The sequence below is a fragment of the Nothobranchius furzeri genome, chromosome 1, assembly GCF_043380555.1.
Source record: "Nothobranchius furzeri strain GRZ-AD chromosome 1, NfurGRZ-RIMD1, whole genome shotgun sequence".
Classification (NCBI taxonomy): Eukaryota; Metazoa; Chordata; class Actinopteri; order Cyprinodontiformes; family Nothobranchiidae; genus Nothobranchius; species Nothobranchius furzeri.
Genome location: NC_091741.1, coordinates 75,631,942 through 75,654,743, shown reverse-complemented (window position 1 = coordinate 75,654,743; position 22,802 = coordinate 75,631,942). Strand labels below are relative to the sequence as shown.

Sequence of the window (22,802 nt, the reverse complement as noted above, 5' to 3'; positions counted from 1 at the left end):
CAGACCCAGCAACTCTTCCAGCCTGACTTCCAGCCAACAGTAGTGCAACAAAAAGTCATACTATGTCGCTTCATTATTTTTTATTGATTGTGTAAATTGTGAAGTTAAATATTTGCTGTTCACTCAACAATCGTTTGACTGTGTGAAACTTAAAAGAATAGAAAAAAATGAAAATATAGATTGGGGTTGGTAAATTAAGATAAACCTCTCATAGTTTGGTAACATCCAGATATAGTTAAATATTAATCATTTTACCACATCTTTTTCAAATGTCACTAAAAAGCTTGTTAAATTCCTCAGATTTGGCTAAAACGTGCTTTAAAATGAGTTCTTTTGTTGTCTGTTTCTTTTTCAGTCCATCCCAAAGCTGACTTTCCCAGGAGGACTCCTCATTGGTTGCAGCCCAGGCTTCATGAATGTTCCAAAGATCAAAGGGACCCATACTGCTATGAAGAGTGGCATATTGGCTGCTGAGGCCCTTTTCCCTAAAGTCACAGCAGAAAACCTGGATTCAGAAACAGCAGGTACAGAGTATAGACACTTTAGAAATGAGGACAGGAGTGCCTGTAGTTTACTTCTTTTCTCTGCCATGAGGTTAAACTGGATGTGGTGTCCCTGCAGTTAGGTTCAAAATCAAGTGAGCTATGAAAAAAGAATGTCAAAGCTGCAGTAGGTACCATATAAAGTTCCAGAAGAAGTCACAACTCTGTGTCAAATAGCCCCAGATACTGAATTCAGATCAGATTTTCTTTTTAAATACAGTGGAGGACATATTTTCTTTTGAGTAAGTGTTACTGCACAGATAATATCCAAAAATACAGCAGCACGAAAAATACCCCAGAATTGCCCTCTACAATTATCTGTGCATTCTTGGCTTTTGGGGGAGTTGAAAGCACTGATGGAAAAATGGTATTATCGTGGTATTTTTTAAAACGTGTTAAATTTTCAGACAACTAAATAAACCCCGTATATCAGGAAAATATTGTCCTCAGTTTGTGTCTAAATTTAGCCTAAAAATTGTTATTGTTATTATGTTGTTTATTTGTTTACATTTTTTCCCTTTAGTCTTTAAAATACCAATATTTGCCCATAACTTCTTATTTTTTGTCTGTTTGATGTCATCATTTTAAAAATATTAGACCAGATGATACTCAGTACTCAAGTAGCCTTTTAATCAGATACTTTTTTACCCTTACTTGAGTAATAATCCCTATATCAGGAAAATATTGTCCTCGGTTTGTTTCCTTCCAGTGAGCTTTGCAGATTTGGGAAAATGTCATCAGGCAGTAATCATTGTTAAATTCATAATGATTCTCGGAGAGAGACCAACTCTTATCTGCCCCTGGGAGCCCCGTAATGCATAGCGTCATTTCAACATGGGGGTGTCCGCGACACGGTTTATATGCAGGTAGCGGCGCTGCGGCTGCTTTATATAGCGACTCGTTGCATTTTCCCTCAACCCAAATCCTCGGATCACGCATTTGAGCTAAAACGCTAACGTTAGCTTGCCTTGCGTTGACTGTAGAGTTGTGGGTGATGGTCACGCGGATGTGTCATGAGATTTGAAGCATTGCTGCCTTTCACAGACACTTTTTCTGCAAGTGCTGCAAACAGGATAGCCGTCTTCTATCAACTGTCCCTCGGCATTCTTCAAATATCAAAAAGATGCCCTTACTTCCGACTTTGTCTTTTTTGAGGAATAATAAATGTCCTGAGCGCTGCCGTCTCCTCCTTTGGCCGTTATTTCAGCTTTAGCTTCAAGAAAGTTTTGGTTGTAAACAACAAAGTGCGCATGTGCTGCCGGCAACTTCAGCAGAAGTGGCTGGTAAGGGTCACCGCGCCTACACCGCAGCCACGGTAATCCACCGAGATAATATATATTTTTTAAAACAAGACAGTTATTATTATTGTCAACTTTTTTACCGGGGTTTACGCTACACCTGTTACCGTGACAACTCTAATCCCTAAATCAATTAACTCATACTTTAAAAAAAAAATTTAAATATCGGAATACAACAACTTCTGAACACAACATCACAATACAACAACTCAAAAGTATCAACATCAATTACAACGACGGTAATATATATTATCACTACAGTACATATACAAATCCGTGATCCTCTTGTCTATATCTGGAAAAAATTATTTCTTTATATAATTTCTTAAATTGCACTATATTGAAACTTTCTTTGATTCTTTTCTCAAGACTATTCCATAAAATAACTCCACTAATTCAAATACACATACTTTTCAATTTTGTTCGAGCATAATGCTGCTTCAAATTTAATTCCCTTCTCAACTTATATCCACCTTGTCTTTCTGCAGTTTTTGAATATTTTCAGACAGTATTTTTTTTATCTACTTTGTACATAAATAATGCAATCCTAAATTCTATCAAATCTTCGAACTTTAAGGTTTGGAATTTCATAAACAAGCTATTTGTGTGTTCATTATATACCACATGATTGACCAACCTTATGGCTCGTTTTTGTTACGTACAAAGGGAATATAGGGTGGTTTCATAGATGTTTCCCCACACTTCAACACAGTAAGCTAAGTATGGTACTATCCATAGCCACGTTTACATGCGCATATTTAATTGGATTGAATGCCCATTCAGATCGAAAATTCTGCATGTAAAGATGTCAATCGTAATATTCTGGTCTGATTCAGCCCGATCGGATTGGGTTTATTCCATTCTTCATTCTGATTGACGTGCATGTACACAGCCATTCGGATTGTTGGGGTAAAATATGCCCACTGCGCATGTGTGCAACAGCGAGCGGGCCTCTCCGCTGTCATTTGGACTGCCCAACTTCAAAAATGACAGCGTAATTAACGAGCGGCAGCTTTTAAATCCGACGACAACCGTCCCCGTTTCAGTAATATTTAATTAAGATCTTGCATTTTGTGGAAGTAAAATAAAAATCTGATTATTGCACAAATCATTCGACAAACATGTTCAAATCTGTACTGGAAATACGCAGGTTTATTGCAGGGGTTGCAGCACACGGATCCCCGTTTCTGTCAGCTTTGAACGCAGCAGCTTCTGCAGCAGGTGATGGAGACACGCTTGTAAAGAACACAGGATAATCTGGGTTTTACAGACCTGATTGGAGGCTGATGTTGGGTAGGAAAACGTCCTCGGTTAAATACTCTGGACGACAGTAAAGTCCGTGTTAAAAGCACGTAAACGCAGATGACCTGAGATGCGGTTTGTTAATGATGAACACAGGCTTCTAAACTTTCTGAACATCTTCTGTTATTTTGTTTGAAAAGATTTTTCTCAACAATTTCAGCTGATTGTCACGTTATTAATAATAAGCCACAACAGAGCTCAGTAATAAAACATGAGTCTATCCCCCCAACCCCGCTCTGTGCCGCTGCGCAACAGCACAGCTGTCACTTCAGACCCGCGGACCAGCTGATCAAGAGGCAGAGACATAACCCTCCCTTTTTTTAATCAACAATAAAATGCAGCAAAGCATATATCTGCAGTTATTCACTGAAGAAAACGTAACTTCTATGAGCTAAATAAAAATCTTAAATTGAAGAAATGGATCAGGAAAGCAGGAAGAATAGTTATTTCTGTTTTTACATTTTTCATTTTGTTTCATGGCGTTTGTTTACAATTTTTCTTTCGGGAAAGGCAACTCTGCGCATGCTCAACCTATTTAATCGGATTAAATGCTTGGTGCATATGTACGTACGGCATCATCGGATCATTTCAGTTCGTGTCCATGTGAACAGAGATTCGGAAATTCCGATCAACCAAGATTTCAATCGGATTGAGGAAATTTGGCTCATGTAAACGCAGCTAGTGTGCAGTACAGTATATACAATGCCTTTTCATTCACAAAATGTCTTACTTTTCCCAACACTCCAGTACTCTGTGCTACCTTTCCTTTAACATATTTTATGTGAGGTTTCCAGTAGTTTGTGATCAAGGATTACACCCAGAAATGTATTTTCATACACTCTTTCTATAATATAATTTATAGTTATTGCTATATGTTTGTTTATTTTACATTTTCCAAACAACATAAATTTAGTTTTGTTTAAGTTTAATGGTAATCTATTCAAATCAAACCATAGTCTCAGTTTAGCCATTTCTGTTGTTACCAACTTACAAAGATCTTGCAAATTCTCTCCCGAAGCAAAAAAATTTGTATCATTTATCTACAAATAAAACACATTTTAATGCTCTGGAAACCTCACACAAGTCATTAATATATATAATAAATAGCTTTGGACCCAAAACTGACCCCTGTGGCACCCCACAATTGATACTAAGCAATTCTGATGTATACCGTATTTTCCGGAGTATAAATTGCACCAGCCATGAAATGTATAATGAAGAAGAAAAAAATATATATAAGTCACAGTGGACTATAAGTCACATTTTGGGGGGGAATTTTATTATTTTTCTTACAAAATCTGAGACCAAGCATTTCACATTGCAAGAAAAGTACCGGTAACAATAACAGAATAAACAACCAGGGCACAGCAGCGCACCACTGTCTCCAGCAGAGGATGGCAGTGTTTCAAACCCTCCCAGCGGGTGGGAAGAGCTCATTCCTGGGCCGGAGCCGGCCCGCAGCACCCCACCATAGGCTGCAGCAGGTGATGGTGGTGTTTGAAACCCTCCCAGCAGAACAGGGGAGCTCATTCCTGGGTCGGAGCCGCCCGGCCCGCAGCAGCTCGCCACAGGCTCCAGCAGGAGATGGCGGGGCAGAGGAGCTTATTTCTGGTCCGGAGCCGGTCCGCAGCAGCGCGGTATACATAATTTGGTATATAAGTTGCAGGACCAGCCAGGCTATGAAAAAAAGTGACTTATAGTCCAGAAAATACAGTAATTATTTATTTGCACAAATTGATTTCTATTGGTTAAATAACTTCTTACCCAACTGAGATCAACTCCCCTAATACCATATTTTTGAAGTTTATTTATTCATACTGTATGATCAATTGTATCAAGGGCTTTTTTTAATCTACAAATACTCCAACTGCATATTCCCTTTTGTCTATAGAGCTAGTGATTTCTTCAACAATTTCCATTAATGCCATTGATGGAAGATCTATTTGTTCTGAACCCATACTGACTATTTGATAACAGATTATGATTTTCAGTTAACTTATCCAGTCTACTGACAAATAACTTTACTAAAATGTTCGAAAATTGTGATAATTTCGAAGCTGGTCTTTAACTGGTGAACTGCTTATTGTCTCCCTCTTTGTATAATGGAATAACCTTAGCCGTTTTCATTTTACATGGAAATAAACCAGCTGTGAAGGACACATTACAAATATTAGTTTAGTTTATTTCAAACAAAGAAAACATACATAATTTCAAAAAAAAATACCACAAACAGAAAAAATACATATCATCCCTTCTTCTGTGTTTGAAAAGGAGTAGGCTGAAGTGGAAACTTATATATCCCTACCCCTTTTAAATATAAGTCAGTGGCTGCACAATAACCCCTATAATCTTCTTTATTAAAGGCATGTCTATATCATTCCAATCTGTAGATGTTTTGCTTTGACAACCACAAACTATTTCAATAACTTCCCTCTCTGTTTCTGGTGTCAAAAATATTGAAGCTGGGTTGATTTTTATTAAGTCCTCAGCTCCTCCCCCTCCCTCCTCTAACTGAGGAGTACACTTTTTTTCAGCCAGTTTTGGTCCCAAATTTACAAAGTAATTATTAAACTCCTGTGCCACATCATTCATGTCGTGCATAATTACCTCATTTTCCATAAAATGTAGTGGGTAATTTTAACTTTTGGACCTATTCCTGATAATTTTATTTAAAACATTCCATATCCTTATAATATTATTTTTTTATTTTCTAATTGATTTTCATAATAATCTTTCTTACAGTTTCTCATAATATTAACTAATTTATTTTTACATACTTTATATTTATTTTCAGCTTCCTTTGTTCTATGTTTTATAAAATCCCTATATAATGTATTATTTTTCTTACATGCATTTTGCAGACTTCCTGTCATCCATGCTTTCACTCTTCATTTATGTTGTTCTTTATATTGTATAATTGGACAATATTTATTATACACTGATTTAAAGATGAGCAGAAATGCTTCTTATGCTATTAGTATCCATTTCATTAAACACTTCTTTAAAATTTTGAGTTGTTAATTCTGCTTTCACTCTTTCTATAGCTTCATTTAGTCTCACTCTCATTTCTAATTTTTGAATCCTTAGTTTGTTTGTTTATTTATTTGGCAGACGCTTTTATCCAAAGCAACTTAGTTTATAACCTATAGGGCATGTTGTGATCTGTGGGGGAAACCGGAGTACCCGGAGGAAACCCACGCATGCATGGGGAGAACACGCAACTCCTCGCAGAAAGGCTGCAGCCGAGTTTTGAACCTGCAACCTTCGTGCTGCGAGGTAACAGTGCTAACAACTGCGCCACCATGCAGCCCAGTGTTACTGTAAACTTACAAAATTATAAAATTGGCTACAACATTTAAAACTGCAAATAGAAACACCTGTAAAGGTTCCCGAGCCTTCAAATGGTCTCTCAGTCTAGTTTAATTACAGAAATAAATGTAATTTTGTATTGTGTTTTATTTTTTTTCCAGCTTCACATAATTGTGTGTTTTTAGCATTTCTGTGGCTGGTAATCTAGCAAAGGTTAAATAAACAAATAAAATCCTTTAAAATGAGGGTAGAACAGGCACAAACCTGATGGAGGACTTAAATGTACGAACGTGGGTCAGACCCACACACAGAAGAGCTGAAGCTGGGTGGTAAACACACACAGGTAGTTCTAATAACACCTGAGCACCATGACGTCTGAGACTGATGCATCAGTGTTACAGCGGGACTAAAGACATGATCAGAAACAGGTTACAGCTGGATGATCTAGGAAGGTAGAAGATCGTGACGTCTGCGCGAGAACAGGTGAGCGGACCTTCGGGATGTCACGCTAAGAAGGGCGTAGACTATTCATCACGTCTTCCTCGTTCTTCACGGGCCGTGATGTGCTTGGATGAAAACATCTGCCTCTTTAGCTCCTGATCAGCTGATGACAGCTTCAACACACCGCGCTGCTTAACGCACGCATTTCCTTATCAGTAACCGAAACAATATCTGATTTAATTCCCCTAGGGCTCCATGTACCTGAGTACAGTGACAACCTGAAAACTTCCTCTGTGTGGAAGGAGCTGCGTTCGGTGAGGAACATTAGGCCATCCTTCCACAATCCCCTTGGCCTGTATGGTGGCATGGTTTATACTGGAATTTTCTACTGGATCTTACGTGGAAAAGAGCCCTGGACACTCAAACACTGTGGTGAGCATTAAAGAGCTGAATTATTGTACAACCGTGAGTTTCAAACTGTTGCTTGGATTTTTATGAGCTTACTCTGTCTCTCAGTAGCAGCAAAGTGCTAACTGTATTTGTCACGTATGAAGAGAATAACTCTTCATGAGCACAAGCATGGTGTTTGTCTCATTGTCAGAGAGAAAGGGGAGTGTAATTAGACAAAAATAAAAGTGTATTGTTTGTTTTCAAAGCAGCAAAGCTTCCATGGCATTAGGTGAACATGGAGTTGATCACTAAGCTTGTCTTGACTCAGACCAGTAGTATCCAGAAAATGCCAGCCGTTTATCTTTAGGGGAGCTTGGGGTCATTGTGCATTGTAGCAGAGAAAATCAACATCTGGTGACTTGCTGTGCTCTATGTGTGGCAGGCATCGATGCAAACCAGCTGAAACCAGCTAAAGATTGCACACCCATCGAGTATCCTAAGCCTGATGGGAAAATTAGCTTTGACCTTCTCTCCTCTGTGGCCCTGAGTGGCACCAACCACGAGGGGGACCAGCCTCCACATCTGACCTTAAAGGATGACAGCGTCCCAGTCGCCAGGAACCTGGCCATTTACGACGGACCTGAGCAGCGCTTCTGCCCTGCAGGTAACGCCGCCACCATGCTGTCCTCTCTAAATCTGGTCAGGTGCAGATAAGAGTTCCTCTTTTCCTGGTGTGACTGTAAAAATGGAACGTCGTCAACAGTGTTGCAAATGAGATTGGGCTTTTAATATATTTTCACTGGTTGCTCATTTGGACAAAAAAACGTAATAACATAATAATTGGTTAGTTTTAAATATAATAACTTCTGAATTACAGTTTTACATTCATTTCTTTTTCTTCATCTTTGTGACTTGGGCAAAAAATAAATTATTGCCTTGTATTGTTTACAAGCTACAAGACTACTTTAACCAAATATATTAAAATAGTTATAATTATTGTGGCAGAAGAATTCATATCTATTCAAATCCCTTTTAATTAGCTGTCTAGTGTGAAAAGAATCGGCAGCTCCTCTACTTGTGACGGTAAACAAGGAAGGTGCTTATTTCCTATTGTTTCTCATCTGACTAGTACACAAGGCCCACATTAGATTGAAATAAAATGATTGGACATTATCAGAAACGTTACCATATATAAATGTTTTGTTACAGACTTGAATTATTAACTGTTTATTGTAAAAGCTGCCAAGGTCATTTTCTCATAGTAAATTAGTAAAACGACTTGCAGGGCTGTCATTCCTACTAGAGACCACTGCAAGCATATTGGTTGAACGAGTGATCCACGTCTTTTGAGCATAGGAAGTCTCTGTGTCCTTTTAGGTGGACAACCTCCCTTTTCATTTAGCAATCAGAGGCTCATTGTGTGTAGCGTCATACAAAAGCACTCAAGAAGTCAGAGATCTGCTATTAGCAGTGAGTGCTAACTGAAGGTCAGGATTAAAAAAGCCGTCACATCCACATTGACTTGCAGCTAAAGCTTTATGTTAAACTACGTAGTCTCTCAAGCCTTACTGAAGTTGCTTCCTATTTTTACAAATGTAAGACAGGACTTCTTTGTTTAAACTCTTAGAAAAGTGAAATGAAGGTAAGTTATAGTCGGACTGATTTCCTTTCTTTCACATATGTGCTCCCAGGTGTGTACGAGTACGTTCCCGTGGAAACCGGAGATGGGATGAGGCTGCAGATCAATGCTCAGAACTGTGTCCACTGTAAGACCTGTGACATCAAAGACCCGAGTCAGAACATCAACTGGGTGGTGCCTGAAGGAGGCGGAGGACCTGCTTACAATGGAATGTGAACTTCATTTGTTTGTTTTTCCTGTTTGTCTTGAAGGATTTTACAGTATTTTCACATTCAGGGTCACAGGAAGGTCCAGAGTACGTGCCTCATTATGATTATTGTACTTCGCTGCTGTCTGGGTGTACAAGAGTTAAGTTATGTGTCGTTTTATCAGGCTTGAGAATTGAAAACAGGACCATGTGGAAGTCCAGCTGTTTCTGCATTACCTTTGTGGGGCATTTAATTCATCAGACTGGCTCTTGTTTTTAAGAGGAATATTTGACCAACAGCAATAGTTAAGTTTATTTCTATGTTGCAAAATTAAAGGAGCTGTACAAATAATGTTTAAGCATCACTGGTGGCATTTCTTAAGAAACAAAACTATTGCATGGTGTCACTAATAATAAAGAACACTTGACGGTTGTCTAATGCTTTTATTGACCTGTTGATGACCACGTTGATGTATCACACAAAGCCGAAGGTATCAAAACACCCAACGAGGAAATGGATCAGACAGTTTAAGACCGCAGAATAAAGGCCAGAGGTCCTGCTGTTTGTCAGCAGCAGAGAGGACAATGCATCAGATTAAAGCTTTAATATCCACAATGAAAACACTTCAGTTACAGCTGGACCCAGACGGTTGCACTCACTCATGGGGGGGGTCGGGAACCATCGAATGGTAATACAGGTCACCAGAAACATTAGCAACCTGCTGCATAAATACTCAAGCAAACATTTTGGCATAGATCTTCTTTTCTTTCTCCTTCTCTTCTTGGATCTTCTGATGAACTTTCTTCATTTCGTTAATGATGGCTGTCAAAAGAAGAGTTTAAGAAAAAGGTTTGAATTTATTTTTCAGGAATAAACATGGACTTTAAACTTGTGTAAATGCAGCTTTCCTCTGAAAGCAAATGGAGCGAGTAAAGCTCACGTTTCTACTAGCTGCTTCAGAGTACAACCCCATCACAATCGTCTTACTCAAATTCAGAAAATCTCATCTAATAATTAATATATTGTGGTTTTCTTATTAATTTACGACTTTAAGGGGGTAAAACAGCAGTTTCCTGGATCAGGCTGCATAATAAATATTAATCTGTAAGAAATACCATCCCTGCTAACCCCTTATCTTTTGTTTTCCATTTTCTGTCTGGATGCAGCTAGCACCTGACTTAGACTGATGAGCGCACCTTCAGGCAAAAACTTGTTTTTCTTTGTCTTGTGTGTTGTGATTGGTTTCTATATAAGCTTAATACATTTATTATCTTAGAAAATCAACACAAAATATTTAACATCAAATAGATTTAGTTTATACAGTACTTGTTTTGTAGGATGGTTATTACCTTTATCCTCTGGAGCAATTTCCTGAGCTTTCTTTAGATCAACCTATGCATGAAGAGAAAAGCAAAGTAAATAATTTAATGAATCAAACTAGTAGAATCATTCATTCTAAGTACAAAAGACATGAAAACAGTTCACATTTACAATTCTATTATTTTTACAGTTTTGCTATTAATCTGTATATTTTAGTTTCTACTACTCCTCATCTTTGATGACTATTAAGAAATGCTTTGAGTAACGTACCATGGCTTTATTAAGTTCCTTCAACCCTTGCCAGGCCTGGGCCCTCCGGAAAAGTGCCTTAGCGTTTGACTGGTTCAGCTCAAGAGCCTGCAACAAAATACAAACATCTTCAGGGATTAACAAATGTCTAAGGTGGCAACTGGCTAGTAAACTATTCTAACTGAAGAGGCAAAACAAATGCAGCCCATTATTTGTGTACATGTATTTGCACATACATTGCATCACTTGTAAGCTGTAATCCTCTTTGAAGGGAGAAACCATAAAATAGTGTGTATTGGCAAGAATCTGGCGATACAATTTAAACCACCACACATGAGAGATAATGAGATGTTAAAAGCCAGAAGATATTTGAAATTTTTAAGGCTGAATTTAATTAGAAAATTTAGGCCAGATGCTTCCAAGACACCTCCAGTGATATCATGAGATCATGTTGTTCCGTCAGAATAAAGGAGGTAAATGCTACTGCCACCTGGCAGTTGAAGTTTCAATCGCACCCCCAAAACAAATACAGTAAATTATTTCATGTAAATTATTTCAAGTATGTATGAAGAAAAAAATGTTTTGGTTAATGTGAGTTATAGAGTTGACTGAACTAGGACTGGACTAGATAAGCTTTTGCTTCTTCCAGTCCCCTCTCAAACGGTTTTATGTTACTGCATGTTTTTTTGTTGTTTATTTTTTATTTATTTTTTCATTCCTTCTCAATTTATATAATTTATTTTTTCCATTATGTCTTATTTTATGTATTAGGAATATGGAAGAGTACATATAAAATGTTATGTTACCTCTTTTAATTGTTTGAGATGTGTGTGATATATATATATATATATATATATATATATATATATATATATCTGTATATATATATATATATATACACACACACACACAATGTATGGATTCAGTATCAACATGAAATAGAGCAATATTTTAGTGTATTGATTTTTTATTGTCCTACCGTACAATATAACAAATGGAACAGTTTAAATTACTGCACTTTATTTTTATCTTGTCCTAAATCCCCTTCAGATATTTCAGAATGTAACAATCCTGCATAAACATTTGCGATACAGCCTTTAAACTGGTTCTAGGTGATATTTTAAACAACTTTTTGCCTCAGTCAACTGGCCAGGATGCACCAACTAGGTTTTGGTAACCATTTGAAATTATGAATTTATTTATGCAAATCTACTGGTGTTTATCTGTGGGAGTGTAGAAGCTAGAATTCATATTGCAGGGTCTTAACTACGGTAAAGATTTGCTTTCCCTGGCTCATGTCACCTCAGTGCAGCTATCCAGAGCTTCCTGCCACAGCTGCATCTTCAGCTTACAAGCAGCCGTATTGAGGAGGCAGCTGAGAGCCGTGGGCTCCAGCTTGTGTTGGGCCTCCTCCTCCAGTTGTTCCCCACTCGTCTCCAGATACCTGAATAAATACAAAGTCAACAGAAGGCTTACTGCCGCTGATGCAACACAGGAAGTGTTTTAAAAGAACAATTCTTGCTTGAAATTCTGAGTTGATATTTTTAAAATTATGCAAATGATCTGAAATCATTCATTTCACAGCTGCTCCCTAAGAAATTCTCCCTACTCTCTGAGGACGACTGTGACTGAAAGTGAACCACAAACTCTGTGACATCTTGCCTTACCTGAGGGCTTTGCTATATTTGTTGACTGCAGCTTTCCAGTCTTGGTTCTTAAAAAGGACGTTTCCAATATTCTTCACATCTTCAGCAACAGACAGAACTTTGTCAACCTGAAAGATGAACATGAAGCGAGTTACCCGCTCTCCCTCTGGTCTCACACTGATTCCTGTTTTCTCCTCAGATGGAACTCGTCCCACGTGATTAGAGAAACCAATAACTCATGAAGCAGTAGTTATGGTTTTGTAGCTTTTTAAATGAGGTTTAGTAGATATTGGTAAACGCTGGAGTAAACCCTACAGACATTCAGTCAGAGCTGAGGATTGTTGATAAATGTATTTAATCTGCTGTAGCTACCTGGTTCTACTGATAACTGCTTGGAAACATTAAATACATTTTTTCTTCTTTTTTTTAAAACAAAGTCTTTCAATTTAGAGGACACAAGATCACATTTTGACATATTTTCATTAAAACAACTAAGAGACTGTTGAGATAAAACAAACCCCCACCAGACCAAGTCATTTTATTCCAAAGTTATTTTTCTAAGGACATCCGTTCAAATCTAGCAAGTCTTCCTACTGCTTCCAGTGTTTTCTAGTCTAAACACGTCCTGGAACCTGATAATAAAACTTGTATCTGTCCTTTCAGCTGACTCTGCATAAGACACCCCACAGACATGTTTCTGAGAATGACACGGTGGTCCTCAAGGAGCCGTCTGATGCTGCCTGCCAGAGTTAACCCTCGCACTTGAAGATCAAAAACCTCCCTGAGACTCACATCTTTAAAGTCGATGTCGGAGTCTTCGGGGAAGTCTGGGTGGGCATCTCCCGTTCCATCGCTCAGTGCACTGCCCCAGCTGTCCCCGTCCTTATGCTCACCGCAGTCAGCTATGATGCAGGCCTGAAAATGCCAAAAATGTCACAGGGAGAATTTTATTTGGGGCTGAAAATTTTGGCAAAAACATACGTGGTGATTTTTTGATGATGTAATGCATTCCTAAAGCTGGAGCTTATACATTTACACAGTTTTTCCAGGTCATTCTTTTATTTTGTCTTATTGTGGCATAAAACCTTTAAAAGATTTAAGAAAAAACACCGTCCCACTTTCTGATCTCAGCGTGGATAGGTGCTAAAGGTCTGATTACAAACAAAAGCTATTTGGGTAAAAAATGTAATTACCTTTAAAGGAGTATCATCTGTTGTTTCAGTGGACTCCAGCATTTTTACAACTCCCATCCCTTTCAACACCTGCCCAAAGACAACATGTTTCCCATCCAAGTGTGGCGTAGGGACAGTGGTGATGAAGAACTGAGAGCCGTTGGTGTTTGGCCCGGCATTGGCCATGCTTAGTAGACCCACTTTGTCGTGCTAGAATGAAAAACAATATATTCAGAAGAAAAAACTGCTTTAAGACTAAAATGAACGTTATCACTTTAAAGACTAACGTTAACTACTTTAAGGATGTCTTTACGGTTGTTATGGAAAAACTTATGTTAATTAATTCTTGATCATGGACTCAATCAGCTGAATGTAAATGTATTGCTCTATACCTCTCTGCATGCTCACTCATTCAGACACACACACACACACACCCACACACACACACAATCTCTCCCTCTATAAATAAACTCTGTGACCAGATGTGCATCTGTCACAGTTATAACTGTTTGACTTGTTGTTCATTGTCCTCCTTTTCTCTCCGACTATAGGAAATGGGTTATTGATAAACATATTGATGAAATCCATGACATTATTTGGTCCTTCGAAAGCCGGGGTCCCATCACCTCGCGGTGCCAAGAACGGACGCCGGAGGACTGTCGACAACCTAAATCTAATCCAGCGATAATCCAGCGTTTGCTGGGGGGTCGGTGAGGTCTTGATGTCGTTAGGAGGAATGTGGATCCACGAACTCAAGCCCTGAGTGGAGAGATTTGGTGAGGCAAGTTGTTTTTTCAATCAATCAAAACTTCATTAATCCCAGAGGGAAATTAGAGTTTCAGTACACACAATTCAGAGATCAGACATACATGGGCAAGACACATGACAAGAATTGGTGACTGTGGTCCTTCGCAACACGAGTCGCGCTACCTTAATAGATGAGGATAAATTGGGGGAGGGAAAAAAGGCATACCAGAGTTACTCCCGGCAGGGCGTAGCTTTACTATGCAAAAAAAAAAAAAACACTTCAAACATATAAGTACGAACATCACAGTTCACAACATGAGACTCCGATAGGGAGTGGGGGGGGGGGGCTGGGATCCTGTTTCCCCAGCGGGAGCAGCCCTGTATGGCGCTCAGCCAACTGTAGCCACAGGTGTGAGGGAGATCTTGGGAGGAGCACAGAGCACATTGATTCCTGCAGGCTGATGACCTTGCTAGGCAGAAGTCCACAATCTGAAGGCGGGGGGGTCGGGTTTTCACAGCATCTGTCTGCATTCCTTCCTTCGTGGGGGTTGTTGTTAGCTGCAGCTGAAGGCTGGCGTCAGATTTGGATAACAAGACTTTGTTTGGGTCAGGCAGAGATAATTTTCCTCTCTGCCTTCAGTCTGTAACCGATCATTCAAGTCCTCCAGTGAAGCCAATTTAGGTTTTAAACATCTCCACACCATCCGGTGACCCTCTGTTCTCTGAGTCTAAGCCATCAAGATCAATTGCGGCCTGATGGTTATAACTAGGAAATAAAGATGAAAAATATAATTTGAACAGGTTCTCAAAATTGTGATTTACTTATTTGTTTTTGCTATTAAGCACAGCTGTTGAGTACTTTATTGCATTTGAGACCCTCCGTGTGGCCTTCAGTAAGTCCAGTCAACATATTCCATGTTCAGAATGCACGCTGTCCACAGAGGTGGACATGTAGTAAAATAATTTGTAAATTATTAAATGTTACAAACAATATTTGTTGAAATTTGTTTCATTCACACCTAAAGATAAATGAAAAACATTGTTAAATAATCATGGTTGAAGATTTTATAATTCATGCATCAAAAGGTTAAGCACTAACCAAATATTTCATTTCTGGTATCTGGTGATTAAAATGATTTGAACTATGAACTGTGTCACTTTTAGTGGCTGAAGGGAAAGGGGTTTAGTGGAACCCCTCAATTTGAGACACCAACTATCAGTACTTGGTAGTAAAATGAGTGCCCAAATAAAAAAGCTAAGAGTGTATATTTTGGCCAAACAGTAATCAATTCAATTCAATTCAAAAATACTTTATTAATCCCAGAGGGAAATTGATTAAATCCCAGACCAACTAAAACTAACAATTATTGTCAAATTGCATTTTATCTCCTTATTTTTGTTTTTTAAATCTTTGTCTCTGACATGTTAAAATAAGACAAGGGAGTTCAGCGGATGACAATCGCACTCGGGTGAATATAATCTGGTATGCAGTACCTGTTGAATTCAAAACTGCATTTCGAACACTCTAAAAATATCGGCTGTTGTTATCTGAATCTCCTGGCGTCTGTCAAATGTAGGAACTGATCTCCGATTAGCGGGCTTTGTGATCAAAACATGGGGAGAAACAGTCTGGAAGTAAAATTAAATGAGACATCAGATTAAAGCTGCTGTAGGGAATTTACATTTAAAAAGTTTAAATTGGGTTCATTCTTCATGTATTCACAGCCTGGGAACTTTTAAATGCTTTGCAGAGGTGCTGAAAAAAATCAATTCAAGTCTGAATCGGGATTCTTATTTATAAAGATTCAGAATCGATTCACAAAGGTTCCGAATCGATTCCAAGAACTCAAATATTTGGCATGTTACAGGTTTGAGATGCACTTTTTTGATCTTTGTTAGGAGAGTCAGTACTCCGTTTACTTTTGTGGTCCCATAAATTGAGATGATTTATGTTTGAATCTGCTGATAAGAGGGCACTTTAATGTAATTTTTTCCATACTCAGAAATTTGAGATATTCTCATATTTATTTTCTAAGTTGATAAATGAGTGCTCAGGATTACTCATTTAACTTGTTTCTACACATACTTGAAAATTATTTGACCGTATTGCTTTCAAAGCTACTGTTAGATAACTACAGATTTGTTATATTTTACAAGGTAAGTAAAAATAAATGTTGCCTTTTGGTCAAAAGATTGCTTCTGTTTACAGTTTTAGAATCACTTTATTTTACATTGTAAATTTGCATTTTTGGAGCATGACCAGTTTAAAGTCAAATAAAAATGTCCCATAGCTTTGAAGGGACTATAAGGAAGTTTGACAGTCAAAACATGTATAGAAATAATACATTTCTTCTTCATACATTCTCCTGCAATGCCCTGGTCCTGTAGAATGAGCCCTGGCATTTTTACTGTGATTGCCTGTTTTTCTGTAAAATCACAGAAAAAGAGAGATGCTCGGGTCGAGCAGGCTGCTTCATGCGCATTCACGCTCATGCATAGCCCGTAGCATTTGCTATCCGTAGCTTTAGCAGCATATAGAGAGGCAGTGCCAACTCAGCGACTTTGTCGCTGTTCCTAACGCCTAGTGATGAACCTAGCTACATTTCTGAGGACCCTTAGCTACTTTCTTCTAGATATTTCCTGCAAATTAGCAGGAAATTAGCAAATTAGCAAGCCACTCACTCACTCACACACACACACACACACACACACGCACACACATTCTCGACTTCCCACACACACACACACACACACACACACAATCTCTCCCTCTCTATAAATAAACTCTGTGACCGGATGTTCGGTGCATTTTGCCTCGTGCATCTGCCACAGTTATAACTGTTTGACTTGTTGTTCATTGTCTCCCTTTTCTCTCCGACTATAGGAAATGGGTTATTGATAAACATATTGATGAAATCCACGACAATGGTCCTAAGACTTTTTTCATTTGATTTCTTTACAGAGGGGTGGATCGACTGGGGTGACAAAGGATGGCAGCTGCCACCCTGAAAGAAAGCCTTGCTATCTCTCTGGGCTGCAGCAGTAAAATATTAGTGGTAAATCAGATATTACTGCTTATTACAGATGAGATTATATTACAGATGTGAATGCCACATTTCTGGTTACACCAATTATAACTTAAGCTGATAAAATGGTGACCCAAAACCAATGTATGGATAGATAAATAATGGTGAACTAACAGGGGAAAAAATAGTGGTAATTTATTTTATTTTTTTGTGTGATAAGATAGTGATTTATGCCATATTTTGCAACCCTTTAAAGATTTTAGCCCATCTTCTACCACTCTATACAGATTTCCTAGGTCAGAAGAGAAACTCCCTCAGCAGAGTCCATATTGTTTTAGTGATAAATAACTTACCTTGTAGTGGAAGTTTTCATCCTCAAACTTTTCCCCATAGATGCTCTCGCCCCCCGTGCCGTTGTGGTTAGAGAAGTCCCCTCCTTGGATCATGAACTTCTTGATGACTGCCAGAAGAATTCAAAGCCAACTTATTTTTCCACAATAAATCATTAGGGGTGATAAAGATGAACGATATATGTTTAAGGTCAAAATGGTGGATAATTTAGTACAATTTAAACATTTAATCATTTAACAATTACAAGCGCAGTTTTCTAAATTACTTCATTGTTGCTGAACTTGTTGGCTCTTCATCTGCCATGGACCTTTATTTCTAACTTCAAGGTTTCCTGCCAACTCAACTAAATATAAATATAACAAAGTGAAAGGTTCAAGGCTGTTTACTTCTGTGAAAAGGGCATCCTTTGAAGTGCAGAGGCTTCCCTGTCGATTTTCCAATGCCTTTCTCTCCCGTGCACAGCGCTCTGAAGTTTTCAGCAGTCTTGGGGGTGACATCAGCAAACAACTCCAGAACAATCCGGCCAGCTGGAGATGGAGAAATCGGTCAAGACCACCTTCAGTTTCAAGATATCACAAAGTCTGTTAATGTGTACTTAGAATGTAGAGAAAATAACTGCTGCTGATTTCTTCCTTTAATTCAGATAAAACTAAGATATTTTAGGCCTTTTTTTTACATTTCTGTAAGCTACATTTAAATAATTATTTTCACTATGCCTCCAAGTTATACCTAAATAGCTTTTTATTATAAGATCTGAAACCCTTCTAGACAAGTTAGACTTGCTTTCTAAATTTAAGTTCATGCACTTTAACATTTAACTGAGAGGCCTGCCCCTATATGTTGGCCCCTGTGAGCATTGAACACACATCAGGTAAACCTGTCAGGGCATCCACTGGTTAGAAGATCAAACGACGTTTTTAATGATTTCACTTTTTTTTATATATTTCTCACATAGGAAAAAATATTTATTCAATATAAATTTTAACATCAACATGGAAGCATCACACAAAAGCAAATAGCTGTTTTGCGAATACAATATTTAAATGCTTAGTAAATGACAAATATATTGTGATTAGTGTACTGTTGCATCATAACAGCTGAGTAGCTGGCTTATGCACTATTTCTATCACGGTCAATCAGCTACACGTGGTGTATGTGTTCACAACACAAGCAACGACAAGACAATACACTCAGCTCACATTAACATGTCAATAACTTGGTTTATTGGCATTACGTGAAGATCGAGCATGAACAAACAGATGGGACTAAATAAGTCACTGGAAATAACCAAAATGGCACTGTGCTAACGTGGCTAGCAGCTGAAGTAGCCGAAAACTGTCATTTGATTTTTATTTAAAATGTCCTAACCTCTTTCTCCATCAATGTCAACATCGAAGAAGACGCGAGGGTTGTCGGGTTTGGAGGGTTTTTCGAGCGGTGTCGGGTGAGACATTTTTAAACAGAAAGCTTCACCTGCTCTTGCTAATCGGCCGGTGCAGGGGAACAGGCTCAACCTTATGAATGGAAAGCAGTTACAACTTCCGATCTAAGAACTTCAAAATAAAACCCAACTCATGACCGCTCCCATCAGATGGCGTCTACCGGAAATTACGTAACCGGAAAAACAAGACTTTTTTTCTCAAAACTCCGGAAAACAGTTGTTCTGCTGGAGGACAGTCTGCACTTTTTTTTTATTTAGTAAATTTACAAACAAATATGGCACTTTGACAATGTTAAGTCCAAAACTCAAATTCAAAAGGAGCAGTTAACTTGCTATAACATTTGTAAATATCCATTAAAAGACAACAACAAGAAACAAAAGAGCATAAAGAACAAGTTGAGTACAGCTTTCAATGAGGGTACAGCATTTATCATAGAATTAGGAACTCACTTTGGAAGTTCAGCTAACATGTTATATAGATTTTCGCTATATTTGTTGAAGTGTTTCAGGGGTTTTAAATATATTTGAAATTCTATTAAAAAACATTGAAGACAGGGGATGATTGTAAAATTCGTTGTTTATGGATGGAAAGTTTGGCTAAACAGAGGATGATATTATAGCAGAGTTCTTTATCTTTATTATTGAATATAATTCCAAATATTATCATATCGTTAGTGATGTGAACTAGGATGGGTATTTTAGTTTTGATCCACACCTCTAGCTTTTTCCAGAACAAATGTGTTTTCTGACATTCGTAAAATATATGATCTACAGTTTCTATGTGATTTTCGCAAAAAGAGCAGTTGTTGCTATCAATATTAAAACGAGCTCTTAACACTTCTTTTGAAGGATAGATTGCATTCATTATTTTAAAGTGGGTTTCTTTAGCTTTCGGTGGTATAGGTAATTTTAGGTAGATAGTTCTTATTTTCTCAACAGACGTTTTATCAAATTTGTAAATTATGTTATTTTCGTTTGTTTTTCCAGGAAATAGAGATTCATTTAAGGCTGATCTTATTGTAAGATTGTTGCATTTTCTGTCAGTTAACAGAAGACCTTTAATAGATAAGATAGGAAGGGTTGGAATAGAACATTGATGTTTTAGATATTCTCGGGCTTGGATGATAAATTGTTTTGGAAGTGCATTATGTAACCTGTTAAAGTCAAGTTCAGAAGCTTTAAAATTGTATCTTCTGCAGAGATTGTCATAATTCAAGAGCTGACCATCTTCATCCATTAAGTGTATAATAGACCATATATTGTTATCTAACTAATCTTTATAGAATAGTGATTTGTTTTGGAGCAATATCAATTGATTGTTCCAAATGATTATAGAGTATGGTGAGTAGTTATGTACATATATCATTTTCCAATACAATAAAATTTGTTTATGGAACTCTGAAAGTTTGATGGGGAGTTTGTTTATTTTGTAGTCAGTTAGGAGAAGAATGTTTTAGCCAGAAAAACAAGACATCGGGTCATTACCTTTGCAGGAAGTAGTTTGGATTTGACGAGAAAAACCGTACATGTCGTTTTTCACTTAGATATGTATACATATCTGTTATGTATACATATCTAAGAGAAAAATGATACGGTGGGTCATTACCTTAACCAGAAGTCATTACTTTCACAGGAAGTAGTTTTTTTAAACAGAACTTACCGGAAAAAGCTTTTTTTTATTTCAGTTTTTTTTTCTCTTCAAATTTGGACTGGCAAACTTTTAAATAACTTCATTACCTACGTTGAAAATTGAATAGTAAATCCCTTTGTCCTTCACACAGGGAATTTTTATGACAGTAGCACATATATATGATAATTACAATAAAAGGCTGTAAAGTAATAAAAAACATGTATGGAAAAAAAATGAGAACACATTAAACTAAGAATTTTCTAGATGTGCAAACAAAATAGTTCTTGCTAAATATTCAGTTTTATTGCTAAGCCCAAGATGAACTTTTGACCTACACCAATCGCTACAGGACTCTCAGAAGCAGTGAAAAACATTTCAGCAACACTCCTCTTTCACCAGCAACAAAAATTTGTTACAAAATATCCATAACACTGTCCTATTGTGTATCACAGCAGCTCATTGCAACAGAATTTAACTACTACAGCTGATAACTATTTGGCTAGTTAGTATTATTTTGAGTGAAAGACAGTAAAACAATAGGAACAATTTCACAACCATTTTATTTTGGGTAGAAATGAATTCGCTGAAGCATGGCTTTCTCAGCTGTTGCATATCGATTCATCCCCTCCCATTTTTCCAACACTTTGTCACCTGAAAAAAATGCACACAAGGATTAATTAATACACTGTCAAATGTTTTTGAAAGCCGTACATATTCAAAAAGCCATACAAGGTTGTAATACATGTTGAGTTTCATTTCTGCTATATCAGAATGTTTGTTCATGTACAGTTACATTTTCCATTTATACATTTCTGAAGCAAAATCAATTTTTTTTTGTTATTACATACCTTTTTTCAATCATTTAAACACAATAACTTAAAAATATTTAGAGATATTGAAAGCTAAGCTTGTCAAGAAAAAAACTACATTTTTGGGTGCACATGACCAGTTCCAGTGTGGACCAGATACTTAAAAAATGCATAAAACTGTCTTTTTTGAAGTTTCACAAATCAGAAAAAGGTTTAACAAATCACAAACTTTATGCATTCTGCCACGAGCCTAGAATAATCTAAAACAGATTTGAAGAGTGCATGTGTTGTAGTTTATGAGCTAGAGTAGATTAAACATGGTCAGAGTGGAGAAAAATTGGGTGTATTAGCCCTTTAGCCATTTCCCAAATCGGAACCTGGAATCGGAAGCTAACTTCAGCCTCATATGAAAACTAGTGAATGAAACCACTTACAAATTTCTGAAAATCCAAGGCTTTTTAATAAAAAATAAGGATATTAATAACGTTTCAGTCAAGTCAGTATTAGAAATCGTGGTCTTTATATCATATCTCAATTATATATAAAGTTAATATTATTACTTTAACTGTTTTAACAAACAGGGAGATCAGAAAAATCAAATAGCTATGTTAAAGCTAAGCTACAATTGCTGACTGCTTTATTGATGTAGCTTTTGTGTTAGCTTGTGAACTCCCTGCATTAGTTTTAAGACTGCGTGTTAATATTGATACAATAAGCTATGAAACACGGTGACTTTGCAGCAATTCTCTGGTAAAGCTTTAAATGCTATAGTGTCTACATTTAAGAACTAAGAACGGTTACAAACATTAGTTAATTTCATCCTTACCTTTCCTCTTTGAAACCCACAGAGTATGTTTTTTTTTATAGAACACTTTTTATACAACAAACAGGGCAAACATTCTATCAGTATCTAAACGTGTTGAATCAGCTTTTACCACAGAATTACAATAACAAACCCAAAGAAAAGGTAACTAACATAAAAACATGAAAGTGTGAGGGCCTTATTCTTGAAGTTTGAAAATATCCAACAAAGAAGATAGTCTCTGGGCATCTCTCTTCTCCATATAAAATAAACATTTCTTAAACAGTTCCAAGTCCTTTTTCCATCCGCTTAAATGAGGCTTAACCTTGATGAATTTACATCTGTGAATACCGTAAAATGTTTTCCCAGCAAAATCAAAACATTTACCAAGAATTCTTGATTTTTGTCCTTCAAAAACAACCCCACTTTTATAGTAGACCAGTTAAATGGACTTACTGTTACATGCTTAGACAACAACCAAGTGTGAACAGAACACCAAA

General features: G+C 37.3%; 2 protein-coding genes across 2 annotated transcripts in view; one reads left to right on the top strand and one right to left on the bottom strand.

The window, feature by feature from the left end:
- The window catches only part of etfdh (electron transfer flavoprotein dehydrogenase), a 32,540-nt gene extending 22,999 nt beyond the window's left edge, over positions 1–9,541 (top strand). The window contains exons 10-13 of the mRNA XM_015950938.3: positions 356–524; positions 7,142–7,324; positions 7,725–7,946; positions 8,974–9,541. Of these exons, the coding sequence (XP_015806424.1) occupies positions 356–524; positions 7,142–7,324; positions 7,725–7,946; positions 8,974–9,137 (738 nt within the window). The 3' untranslated portion in view covers positions 9,138–9,541. The remainder of the gene's footprint in view (positions 1–355; positions 525–7,141; positions 7,325–7,724; positions 7,947–8,973) is intronic.
- On the bottom strand, positions 9,538–19,767 carry ppid (peptidylprolyl isomerase D). The gene is made up of 10 exons (XM_015950951.3): positions 18,989–19,767; positions 18,007–18,147; positions 17,623–17,729; positions 13,518–13,706; positions 13,117–13,239; positions 12,346–12,452; positions 11,981–12,122; positions 10,700–10,786; positions 10,459–10,501; positions 9,538–9,931 (listed from the first exon to the last, which is right to left on the bottom strand). Exons 1-10 carry the CDS (start codon positions 19,071–19,073, stop codon positions 9,843–9,845), a joined length of 1,113 nt encoding a protein of 370 aa, XP_015806437.1. The 5' UTR covers positions 19,074–19,767; the 3' UTR covers positions 9,538–9,842.
- Between the last annotated feature and the right edge of the window lie 3,035 nt (positions 19,768–22,802).

What these genes read in the sequence shown, in the direction of transcription:
- ppid (XM_015950951.3), bottom strand. Translation starts at nt 19,073, where the DNA reads ATGTCTCACCCGACACCGCTCGAAAAACCCTCCAAACCCGACAACCCT. An exon ending in TGACATTGATGGAGAAAGAG is followed by an intron (nt 18,148 to 18,988) that starts GTTAGGACATTT and finishes CTCCATCTCCAG; the next exon opens with CTGGCCGGATTGTTCTGGAG. An exon ending in AAATATAGCAAAGCCCTCAG is followed by an intron (nt 12,123 to 12,345) that starts GTAAGGCAAGAT and finishes GTATTTATTCAG; the next exon opens with GTATCTGGAGACGAGTGGGG.